This window comes from Cynocephalus volans, chromosome 16, assembly GCF_027409185.1.
Source record: "Cynocephalus volans isolate mCynVol1 chromosome 16, mCynVol1.pri, whole genome shotgun sequence".
In the NCBI taxonomy this organism is placed as follows: Eukaryota; Metazoa; Chordata; class Mammalia; order Dermoptera; family Cynocephalidae; genus Cynocephalus; species Cynocephalus volans.
In genome coordinates, this window is record NC_084475.1 from 72,351,762 (window position 1) to 72,365,295 (window position 13,534).

A 13,534-nucleotide genomic window follows, 5' to 3' on the forward strand; every position below is an offset into this window, starting at 1 on the left:
AAGTTTGAGGAATCTCCATACCATACTGTTTTCCATGATGGTTCCATTAATTGACAGTCTAACCAACAGTGTAGTGCGGTTCCCCTTTCTCTGTATCCTCACCAGCATTTGTTATTCACTGTCATTTTGATAAGGGCCAGTTTAGCTGGAGTGAGACGGTATCTCACTGTGGTTTTGATTTGCATTTCCCGGATGCTGAATGAAGTTGAGCATTTTTTTATGTGTCTATTGGCCATTTGCGTATCTTCCTTTAACTTGATAGATATTGTTTATTATTTAATTTATTACCATCTATTAGTTTAATAGTTACATATTATTTCGTTAGTGAATTTTCTATAAATTTTGTCATGGATCCTTTACTCCTCAGTGTCTAATATTAATTAGTACTTACATCATTCCCCAGACAATTCATAGTTTCTCACACATAAATGCACACTTCCTTCTCATGACTTTTACAGTATTGTTTTACCAATGTAGGTATTATTGTTTACTGAGTAAATATTTATATCATACTGTTTTTTATACATTATCAACTATTTGAAATTTTATATTCGTAAAATTATTATTTACTATGGTCAATTTGCATAACATAATTATTGTTGAGTTGTATTGTTTAGATTTAGATTGTTTCACATACATGTCCTTTCTTTTGCTGTTTATTTCCTGAAACTCTAAATACCGTTTTCTTTCATCCTGAAAAACATATTTTAATATTTTCTTTAATATTGATCTGTTTTTTATAATCACATAGATTTTTGATTTGTTCTGTTTTCTCAGATAATGCTTTTATTTCACTTTTTACTTGGGGGGTTATGTATGCTGGGTGTAGGATTATAGGTTAGAATTCTGAAGGTATTATTTCACTGTCTTATGGCTTACATTGTTTATCCTGCGTGGTTAGATTTAATTTTTATTGTTTTTTAAAAACTTATTCTTTTTCTATTTTCTTTGTTTTTAGTTGCTTGGCAAAGTTGTGTGTGTGTGTGTTATTCTGTATGGAATTCTCATCTATTATTTTTTAGATATTGTTTCTATCCTATTTTCTTTGTCTTATTTCTCTGACTCCTGTTGTACACATACTATATGCCTTTTTACCATCTCCTGTAGTATTTTACACTCCTTTTTTTTGTTTTTTTCTCCATCCTTTGGTTTCTTCATAATTTTCTCATTGTTTTTTTTTTGAAAGTGTATTCCAGCTTAGTAATTTTTTTTTTTTTTTGTCTTTTTGTGACTGGTGAGGGGATCGCAACCCTTGGCTTGGTGTCCCCCGCACCACGCTCAGCCAGTGAGTGCAAGGCCATTCCTATATAGGATCCGAACCCAGGGCGGGAGCGCCGCTGCACTCCCAAGCGCCGCACTCTCCTGAGTGTGCCACGGGCCTGCCCCAGCTTAGTAATTTTCACTTCAGCTTTGAAAATTGTGCTGTTAAAACTTTCAGTGGGGCCGGCCCTGTGGCTCACTCTGGAGAGTGTGGTGCTGGTAGCGCCGAGGCCCTGGGTTTGGATCCTGTATAAGGATGGCTGGTGCACTCACTGGCTCACTGGCTGAGCGTGGTGCAGACCACACCGTGCCGAGAGTTGCAGTCCCTTTACCGGTCAAAAAAAAAAAAAAAGCTTTCAGTGGAATCTTTATTTTCAGTTGTTATATGTTTTCTTTCTATAATGTTCATACTGCTAATTAAAGGTTCCTATCATTTATTGAAATTTGCACACAGGACGTTTTTGTTTTTGTTTTTGTTTTTGTTTTTATCTATTTCTGATAAAAACTTTATTATCTGGGTCTCCTATGGTTCTGTTTCTGATGTCCTCGGCTTTTGTTGGATTTTGTTCACATTGCTGCGTTTGTACCTTTTTATAACTGGTTGTTTTTGTATGAGTGGAAGTCACTGTATATTAAGATTTTGAGAATAATTTTGAAGATCTGAATTTTCTCTCTCTTTACTCCTTCTTTATTATGGGGTTTAGTCCAATGTCTAAATACATTCCTAAGTCACCACTATCTCTATCAGCCCAATTGCCTCCCTTTCGAAGCATTCACCTCCCCTACCAAACCTACCATTATACATTATGATGAAACTAGGGATTCCACTTAGTTATACTGGCAGAAAGAATTTGATTTTATTGTAAAAGAAAGAAACTGAGACAATTAAAAAATATATTTTTATACAGGTATGAAAAATGCAAGATCATCTATTTACAATCATCTTTCAGAAGAACTGATCAACATGAATCCATTGTCTCACTTCCCAAAGTAATAAAATTACAGATATTACATTATACAAGTGATAATTTAAAGTGTTTGTTAAAAACATTATTTTTGCCACTGATTTGAAATTTTTAAACATAAGAATTATTAATTTTATATTTATAAAAATATTATAAATTCTGGCATAAGAATATACATATATAAAAATATTGACATTGAAAATATTAAATTAATCTAATATTATTACTTTTCCATAGATGACAAAACTGAACTTCAGGGAATGTTTCAGTTTTTTATTTTAGCATAATATAACAGCAAGACAAAATTTGAGAGTAATGTTGAGTGTAAATTAGTTAAATTCCTAATTAAGCTATTATGTATAGAATTTGCCTCCTTTTCAATAATCCCACTGTATCCATTCTGGCTCACCATCATCTCTTACTTGATTGCTACTTTGCTTCCTGATTGTGTTTTCCATAAATGCTCTTGTCCCCCAAAAAGTCTATTCCCAATGTAGAAGTCATGTTTATTCTTTTAAAACATAAAGCTAATTATGGAACTCTATGTTCAAAAACTTCCATTGGAGGGACTATTACACTTGTGTCAGCCGTGGTAATTTTAGCTTATCTTACAGATTTAAGATTTAATTTATCTAATCTTAATCTTTATAGTTATAAATAAAGCCAGACAGAATAGTTTTACTAAGAAAAATTTTGAAAGAGTTAGAAGACATCAAGAAAATTAAGAATTCTGAGAATGAGCTCTGAGAGAAGAAACTCAATAGGGTGATTCTAACATTTGGAGTCACTTTATAAAGTCACGTATAGTTTCAAGACGTGACCGGAAAAATACTGAGAAATTGAGTGGAGCTTTTGGCAGATTCATGAACACACATGGATAAAATTAGATTTCAAGACCCTCCAAAAAGTGGTAGTTCAGGTAAAACTCTCAGGTTTTGTGTTGAAACCCTGAGCGCAGAAACTGTAGGAGCGAGAGTAGACTGGAAAACTCAAGGCCCTCAAATGGCCTAGAGAAAGCCTCTAATAATATTAAAGCAATATGGAAATATTGTCCCCAGCCTAGTTTCTAGCCAATAGGAGAAAATAACTTACTCTGAAGAGAGAAAATTCAGATCTTCAAAATTTTTCTTAACACCTTAATACACAATGGCTTCCGCTGATACAAAAACAACCAGTTATAAAAAGGTACAAAAGACAGCAATGTGAACAAAATCCAACAAAAACTGAAGACATCAGAAACAGAACCATAGGAGACCCAGATAATAAAGTTTTTAAACAAAAACGTCCTGTGTGCAAATTTCAATAAATGATAGGAACCTTTGATAAGCAGTAAGAAAATTATAGGAAGAAAATATACAACATTTGAAATTAAGAATTCCAGTGAAGGTTTTAACAGCACGTTATACAAAGCTGAAGTGAGAATTACTAAGCAGGAATACACTTTAGGAAAAAAAAAAAAAAAAAAAAAAAAAAAACCCAGAAAAACTGGAGAGAATCATGAAGATACCAAATTATCTATTAACTGTCTCCACACTAAATAAATTACTTCTCCACAAAAGTCTAGTCACGCAGATGATTTAATTTAGTGCTTCACATGAATATGAGTGACAGAGAGAGGAGAGAGGGTGAGAGGAGAGATGGTGAGAACCGCACATGTCAAGTACTTGGGGTACTTTATACCACTGGCAATGATGTGCAATGCCTCAACCCACTAGACTGGTGAAAAGCTGAATAATTACTGTTAGAAGGTCACAAATAATGTAGTCAGTTTCACTGATCCAGAAGAATAGCTTAACAATCAAATATTATTAGTTTCTCATATAGTTTAATTAATAGATAATTTATTTTGAATTTTTACCAAACTTGAGGTGTCATCTGACGTAAAGAATATGAATTGCCATTACACAAAGAAAAATATGTAGGCATTATATCGGACACAAAGGAATTGGGACTTATTTGAGATATTCCACATGACTTTCTTTCACACACTTTCCTAAGCATCCAACAAATGCCAAAAGGATTTTTTGATAGTTATTGCAAAACAACAGCAAAATGTAATATATATGAGCATAGTTTGACCATTTAATTTTGCTAACTGATAAACATTTATATACATATGTAATGATAGAAAGAAGCAGTAAGTGAAAGTATTGTCACTTTCTAAGTTTATTTATCATAGCTTAAAATGGAATTTAAAGTTCTTTCAAAAATTCTCCAGGCATTCTAGGAAATATTATAGTACTCCTAGGAAACTGCAGCTGTGAAAACATCTGGCAGTTAGCAGATGCAGTCAGAGCTTCAACAATTTTAATTGGTTTCTTAATGAACATCTTCTCATACAAAATATTGAGATATGTATTAAATCATGTAGATTAAGAAAAATCTTCAGAAAATTCATACATTAAATCATCTGTAATGATGTAGAAGACAAAAAAACCAGGATTTATTTAATTGGCTAAATATACATTGAATACAGCAGATCACCAATACTTTTATGTTTAACAGTCATATAATGATTTGAAATGTCTGTGAAGGTAACTGACAGATTGATACACAGTGTTCTCACCATCTCTCTCCTCTCTCTCTCTCTCTCTGTCTCTTATATTCATGTGAAGTATTAAATTAAATCATTTGCATGACTAGACTTCTCTGGAGAAGTAATTTATTTAGTGTGGAGACTTAGTTAATAGATAATATCTGCCTAATCAAATCAATATTGCACATAAAGTTAAATCTCTTCCCGTATCCTACTTCAGCATTACTTCAGGTATAGAAATCTAAAGTGAAGTGTTTAAATTATCTGTCTCCAACTACTCTATTTCGTTTTGTAAAACTCCAGGAAACCTACTTCCAGTAAGATTCCTTGAAACTCTTCTTAATTGATTTAAGGTGAAATAAATACCCCCCAACCCCACTTTCCAGCACCTACTACCCATTATCCCAGACCTATCATCTTTGACAATCACTATTTTTAATGATATATTCTGTTTAGTTTCCTTCTATTGACCATTTCAACTGCTGACGTTGCCTAGAGGTGGTGATCATTAATGCGAAAGAAATTCTTAATCTGTTAGAATCTCTCAGATAGCTTTGTAACTTACTTCAGTATGTGGGAGTATCTGACCACAATATATTCTCTCTGGCCTTTAAGATTCATTTTATCCTTGTGCTACATGTACATGTTTGATAAATTTAAGTGAAAATAATAAAGAGGCTCTTTTTCCTTTTTTTTTTTTTTTGTCGTTTTTTCGTGACCAGCACTCAGCCAGTGAGTGCACCGGTCAGTCCTATATAGGATCCGAACCCGCGGCGGGAGCGTCGCCGCGCTCCCAGCGCAGCACTCTACCAAGTGCGCCACGGGCTCGGCCCGAGGCTCTTTTTCCTTTGACCTATGTTCATTAGAAAATGACAGTATAGTACAAAAGTCACTTTGGAATTTTCTTTATGTGCTAATCTGATGCTTAGTAATTTAGAGATGGGTAAAGGCTCATATGCCTTCCAGAAAAGTCAAGTGTCTTCTGTAACGCAATTTTTTTTTTTTTTGTATAGAAAAATCATAAAACATGCAGTGGAATTAAATAGGTCTAATGCCATCTCCCTTATAACAAAGGGCAGTGCTGTAGACAAACACTACATGGCGGAACCTAATAAATATCTTCAAAGGTAATTTTTTTTTTTAGATCTATAAAGCTTTCCAAATTCAATTAAGCACAAAAAGTATTATAGTACACTGGATTGCACGAGGTTGAAATTCTTCATCCAGCTCTGTATCCACATGCATCCTCATATAATTTTGTATGTCCCCCCATTAAGAGATAGACTCTATTTTCCCAACTCTTAAACTCTTAAATCTGGACTAATCTTATTGACAATAGAATTCAGAAGATTTTATTGTATTCCAGTTTTAAATTTACTCTTCAAGGACACTTGCTTGCTTTAACACATTTTTTGGAATCTTGCCACAACTAATTCATGTTAGTCAAATGAATGATGAAAGAAACATGGCCAAATCATTCCCATTGCCCAAGTCAACAGCCAGCCAACCACCAAAGAGGCTGTAAGGCTGTCCTAGATTAGCCAGCACTAACCAGGTCAGAAGAACCACCCAGGTGACTACAAGATTTAAGATGATTTTTATAAAGCGATAGCTGACTGAAGCACATATCTGGACACTGGTTAGAAAAATCTGTTTGTAAACATACATATATATACAGTGCACAAGTAATTTGTGTTACTTATACCGACATTAGTTTTCTTTTGCCAATTTCTAAACAGGGGTCAATAAAACTAATATCAACTAATAGGTTTGGTCACCCTTCAAACAGGCACTATTTTATATCTTATTTACATAGTGCAATAATATACTTCAATTATTTGTTTATTTTTTAGCAATTTGTGAGTCTATGTAGAACAAGGATTTTCTAGTCTAAATTCAATCTCTTTGATGGCCAAGTATGAAGATGTGTTAGGCACGGGTGATGTTGATAAATACATTGTAAGAAGAGATGGGGAGAAAGGGAGAGAGACAATTACTAAGTATTTAATGTTAATTCATCAGTCCTTTTTATGTGAGGGAAGGACTCAAAATGTTCTAGGATTATTGGAGTGTTCCCATTGCCACAGCAGAGGTGGGAAATAAGATGAGGCAAGTGTTTATTACTGGTTTTTAACAGGCAGTGGCCAGAGATACCAAACTTCTCCTGGTACATAAAATGATACTACACAATGAAGAATTGAAACATCTTAAATCCCAATAATATTTACATTTAAAATGCTAAACAGGAATCGGCAAAAGAGAAGATATGTCCGCTTATGTATATTAAATTTGTTTTTGAATGGCTTTAACTGGACTTTTGGCTATTCATATGACACAGGAAGTCTAGAAGATTCACATACTGACTCTCTTTGAGATCTCCCAACAGGTGGCTTAATGAAATTGTTTTGATATGAAGAAAATCTCAACAGAATATTAAAATATCATCTGCTTTAAGGCCACTTTGAAATTAATATTATTACTTTTCACATGCACTGACATTTTCTTGAAAGTTAAGATACATGGTTGAAATAAAAGCAATCTATCTTCATGTTATGTCACTGTGAAAAATAGGATTAACTATATGCATCCAAGATACTGAAACTGTTGCCTCTAAAAATGTGACTTCATCAAGACAAAGGAAGAAATTGCAGGGTAACAGATAGTCCCCATTCAGAGTTGACTGTTGATTAGTGATCTAGAAATTCTATGAATATTAAAGTCTGTGGTTACTCTACTTCACAAGAGGCCCACCAAATCCCCATGATGATCTTTCTGAAAAGTCGATAACATAACACCTGATAGTCACAATAAAACATTTCAAACTATACCACAATGATCTTTTTTAGGTGGAAAATAACCAGTGCATTAGTTAGATAAACCTCTTAGTTTAAGTTAATTTATTATCTAAGTAGTGGTTATTCTAAATTGTTTTTATGTCTCCATCCCACAAAGACTCAGAATCATATTAATATTTTAAAATTCTGAGTCTTTGGGGTTGTGTCTGCCCTTAAATATTTTTCTCATTAATAATGGATTACAAATTGGCTAGTAACTTGTGACTTGGGATATTGTTTCTATGGTATTAGTCTTTTTTGCTTGCCATTATATTCCTACTTATCCATTTTGTTCTATCTTCTTATAAAAATTAAAACAAAACAAACAAAATAAGAGCCTTATCTTTGAACTTTTCTTAATACTTAACTTGATGACGTGAGAGCATTTTCTCATTTATCTTTGTTTAAAAATTTATGCTTTTTATATGTTTAAAAATATAATTAATAAAGTGACATCAGCAATTTAGCAAGGCAGGCAATCCAACAATATCTCTACCACAGAAATATTTTAAAACAAGCAGAACTCTGGAAAATAGTTAAAGGTTTGCAACAATCAAGTAAACACTGAATTAAAAAAAAAAAGGCAACTTAAAAATGGTAGCAAAGTCTTTGACATTTGTACTTGCCCTTGTCCCACTTTTTCTCTGGCTTAGTAGCAGTCCTGAATAGAGTGGCCCATGTTATCAATGTGTAGCCCTGATCACTGGTAATGGAGAAAGCAGAGCAGACTTATTCACAAATTACTGTGTTTGTCTACTGTAATCTGCCTTGATGCTACCTAAAGGACTGACAAATATGCTCAACTATGTTTTGCCTAATTCAGAAACCACTCAGAGTGAAAAAATGTAGACATTGCTTGAAAACATTATAAGGTGAACAAAAATCTCATAGCTAGCTAGGGTGAAGGTTTATAGTTTGGCCATAAAATAAACCACCTAAGGCATGGAAGGAAAAGCAGAAGAGAGAAATTCTATGGAAAGTTAAAGCATTCAAAAGTGCCAGTGCATACTAGGAGATTTAGAAAGCCACAGGCATGCCTAGGACAGGATATATGTTCAGAAAACATTTGAGAAGACTTTTAACTCCACCAGTGGCTGAAACTCTGGAAATTAGTGGAAATCTCTGTCAAATCTCTGGCTGATCGTAAGCTTAATGAACAGGGGCTTCACTAACCACAAACAATGAGGAATATAGTCCTTGTAAAAGCAGTTTGTGAAAGCCATTACCAATAAAAGAATGACTGCAATCTTCAAAAATCAAGAACATGAAACCTTGTGGAAATAAATAATCTGATTTCCAGAATCCCAACATTATATTATTCAAATATCAGTCATCATCAACAACAAAAAATCACATAACACACAAAGAAACAGCAAAATATGGCCCATTCAAATTCAATAATCAATTGATTACTTAACTTAATTAATTAACAAAGTTAATTTTTGAGGAAGCCCATACATTGAAATTAATAGACAAAGACTAAAAGAACTGTCTTAAATATGACTGAAAAGTTAAAGAAACTTAAAGTATAATGGGAAACTAATTATGAACTCAATGAGAGCATCAATAAAGAGATAAAGAAATTTAAAAAGGAAGCAACTGAAATTAATCAGTAGAGGGATCCAACAACAAACTTGACATGCAGAAAGAATTAGCAAACATAAATGTAGGACAATTGAAAGCATCAAATTTGAGTCACAGAAAGAAAAAAAAATTAAGAAGTGAACAGCGACTCAGGGACCTGTGAAGCACCATTAAGCCGACCAAAATATGCATTGCTAACACATGAAGGACAAGGACGAAGAAAAGGGGAGGGAAAAAAAAGAAAAATTCAAAGAAATAATGGCCTAAACTTCCCAATGTAATGACAGACTTGAATCTGAACATTTAAGAAACTCAATGAAATCCAAGAAAGATAAACTAAAAGAGATCCACACCATGATATATTTTAATAAAATTGTTATAAGCTAAAAATAAAGGGAGAATCTTGAAAGCAGTAAGAGAAAAGTAACTAATTATGTAAGAAGGAGCCCTCAGTAAAGTTAGTAACTGATTTCTCATAAACTGTGAAAGACAGAAAACAGTGGGACAGCATATTTAAAGTAGTCAAAGGAAAGACATTTCTCCAAGGAAGATGTATAGAAATAAGTAAAAAGCACATGAAAATATGTTCAATGAAAATTAAAAAGTACCTATTGATATGTGAAAATAAAAACACTGCATACCAAAACTTACAGAACACAAGGAAAAGAATACTCAGAGGTAAGTTTATAGCTATAACCTCTTAGGCTGAAAAAGAAAAAAAAAAGAAAAAAGAAAAAATAGCTCAAATAAATAAATAATATAACTCTAATCCTTAAATAACTAGAAGATAAAGTCAAAACTGTTCTTAAAACCAACAGAAATAAGGAAATAATAAAGATTAGGGTGGAGATAAAAATAGAGAATATAAAAAAAATGAAGAAAACAAGATTTAGATCTTTGAAAAGATAAACAAAATTGACAAGCCTTCAGCTAGATTGACTTTGAAAAAAAGAAGGAACAAGACCAGGGTGCCTGCCACTGGCACTTCCATTGAACTTAAAACTGCAAGATCTTACCAGAGCAATTAGCTAAAAGGAAGACAGTAAAAGCATCCAAATTGGAAAGAAAGAAGTAAAACCATATGTATTTCACATGACATGATTCAATATCAGAAAATACCAAAGAATACCCACACACAGAAACTGTTAAAGCTACTAAATTAACTCAAGAATGTTACTGCATACAAAATCAACACAAAAAAATCAGTTTTATTTCGGTACACCAACAATGAATAACCCTAAATTTCATTTATGACAGCATCAAATGAATAAAATATTTATGAATAAATTTAACCAAGGAGATATAAGACTAGTACTGCAATTTTTGCCAATCCTCAAATTTATATGGAATTTCAAGGGACTCATAATAGCCCATACAGTCTGGAAAAGAACAAAGTTGGTGGAGCAATACTTCTAATTTTAAAACATGCTGCAAAGCAACAGTAATCAAAAGAGTGTGGTAACAGCATAAAAATAGTAATATAGACCTGCGGAATGAGATTAAGAGTCCAGAAATAAATTCTCATGTAATTGGTCAATTAACATTTGGCAAGAGTGCCCAGACAATCCACTGGAGAAATAAATTTTTTCAACCATGGGTTCTGGGAAAATTGAGTATCAAATGCAAATAATGAATTTGAAACCTTGCCTTACACCTTCTACTAATATTAACTCAAGATGGATCAAAAATCTAAATTTAAGTGCTAAAATGATAAAACTCTTAGGAAAACATATAAGATCTAAATATGCATGATCTTGGATTTGGGAACAATTTCTGAAATATGACACCAAAACCATAGGCAACAAAAGAAAAAAAATAAATTAGACCTCATTAACATTAAAATCTTCTTTGCATCAAAGGACACTATGAAAAGAGTAAAAAAATGACCTAAAGAATAGGTTAAAAATTGAAAATTATGTATATAATTAGTATTTTACATCTAGAATATGTAAAGAACTTCTACAACTAAGTGACATACAACCCAATTTAAAAAATGAGTAAAGGACTTAAATAAACATTTCTCTATAAAAAGACACACAAATGGCCAATATGAATGAAATGTTTTGCAACATTATTAGTCATATGTGTGTGTAACTCAAATCCACAAAAAGTTATATCACTACCAGGATGGCTATAATAAATTTTTATTTTAAAAAGAGAAAGTCAAAAGTGTTGGAGAGTGTGTGGAATAATTGAAAAACTTGTACTTGCTGGTTGGAATGTAAAATAGTGCACATAGTTTGAAAATAGTTTGGCACTTCTTCTAAAAGTTGAACAGAATTACCATATGACCCAACACTTTAATTCTTAGATATGTACCGTAAAATATTGAAAACAGGACTTGTATGAATAGATGCACATGAATGTTTATAAAAGTATTATTTATTATATCCAAGGGTGGATATAATCCGAGTGTCCATCAACAGATCAATAGATAAAATATGGTATATAAATACAATGAAATAATAAGGTTAGTATTATCCTTAAAAAGGAATTGAATTCTGATACATACTACAACATGGATGAACTTTGATAAAATTATGCTAAAAAGCCAAATACAGAAGAATAAATATTGTATAATTCCATGAGGAACGGGCAAATACAAAGAGAAGGAAAGTAGGTTAGAAATTACCAGAGTCTGGGAGAAGGAAATGGGGAATTATTGCTTACTTGGTACAGAGATTCTATTTGGAGTGATAAGCATTTTTGGAAATAGTGGTGATGATTAGACACCATTGTGTATGTAATTAATTCCATTACATTTTACACTTAAAATGGTAAATTTTATTTCTTATATATCCACACAAAATACAATAAAATACAGTTAGGAATTAGAGAATCAAATAAACTTGATGTTATTTACTAATTGACTTTAGTTCTATGAACTGAGCATTAAACTCAAGGCTTTCCATGTTATGGCTCAAATTAACCTTCTGAAGCATAATACTCAATTCTAACTTACTCTCAAGCTTTCTTGTACTCACTATTTTCTCTTCATGTATATAAAGCCATCCTTTCTCCATCTGATGAAAATTTACCCATTCTTTTGACACAACTTCAAATATACCTTTTATGAATTGTATACTGTTCTAGAACATTTTCCTCTAAAATCCCATAGAACTTTGTATTTTATGGAAATTATTCTGTACACTGAATCCTAGTAGATATTAAGCTTATAGAAGATTGGAACTAAGAACACTTTTTTTTTTTTTTTAACTAAAAGTGTTTACAATTTTATTTTCACATTTCACAACACAAATGAAAAATGCACATTTTTTGTCCCACTTCTCCCCTCCAAAACTATTCTTTCTTTAATAGGAAAACGGAGAAAGTCTTCCGTGCCATACTGTTAGAAAACACCAATAGTCACAGCACCATGATCTCTTGATGAAGTACAACAAGTAACTTAAAACTGATATAAAGAAGCCTCCTCTCTATTCTTATCTGTCTGGTCGTGTCATTCCTGGTCAAGTGGGCACCATCATGGGACGGGCAGGAGGTCTCATCATTGGAGGACCAGGCATCATTGGCATGTGACCTCCCATGGGTGGCCTCATTCCAGGAGCAGGTCCCACTGGCATCATCCCAGGAGGAGGAGGGCCCATCATTGGCATCATGGGAGGGCCCCCCATATGGGGTGCTGGCATCATACCAGGGCGAGGAGGCCCCGGGAGACTGGGAGGAGGTGGGATCATTGCCCCCGCAGGAGGAGGAGCAGAAAACGGAGTAGGAGGTATCTTTCCTTGTTGAAATGCAGCCGTTGTTTTGTCAATCAGGCTCTGAGCCTGCTCTTCCATCCATTTCTGATAGTAGTCTTTCACATTTTCTTTGTGTTTCCTACCACTGCAGTGTGTCTTTCTCACAGATGGAGAGTCATGGGTGAGGTATGTATCGCAGTAGTCACAATAAAACTTGGGCATGTTGCTCTGCAGGCCGTTGTCCACTCCGTTCTGCACCGCCAGGAAATGACACACACCCTAAGAACACTTTTTATGGTCAAATCCAGAAACTGCATGAGATAATTACTGAGACTGTTTTTCCATAACTATGATGACTATCAAATCAAAAATACTTTAGCATTTTCTGGTTGATGACTCTAGGAAACAAATTATTTATGAACACATTCATATGTTGAATGAACTACAGCTTTATTTTTAAGGGTACATCAGGTTTTCACCATCTTCATCCGAAGAATTTTCTCAATTCATGGTGAAAATATGGGCAGATAATAATTTTGGCTCACTTTCAGTAACTGTCAGAAAAATATCAGCTATGTTTTCTCATTTATTCTCAAAATTTTATGAAACTGGCCTTTACCAACATTATAGTTTCCCTTCAGTCCTTTGTGAGTGACT

At 33.3% G+C, this 13,534-nt stretch overlaps 1 protein-coding gene across 1 annotated transcript; it reads right to left on the bottom strand.

Annotated features, from left to right (window-relative positions):
* Positions 1 to 12,413: 12,413 nt before the first annotated feature.
* Positions 12,414 to 13,155, bottom strand: LOC134365014 (U1 small nuclear ribonucleoprotein C-like). Its single transcript, XM_063081236.1, has one exon. The coding sequence runs from the start codon at positions 13,097 to 13,099 to the stop codon at positions 12,647 to 12,649; it is 453 nt and encodes a 150-aa protein (XP_062937306.1). The 5' UTR covers positions 13,100 to 13,155; the 3' UTR covers positions 12,414 to 12,646.
* Between the last annotated feature and the right edge of the window lie 379 nt (positions 13,156 to 13,534).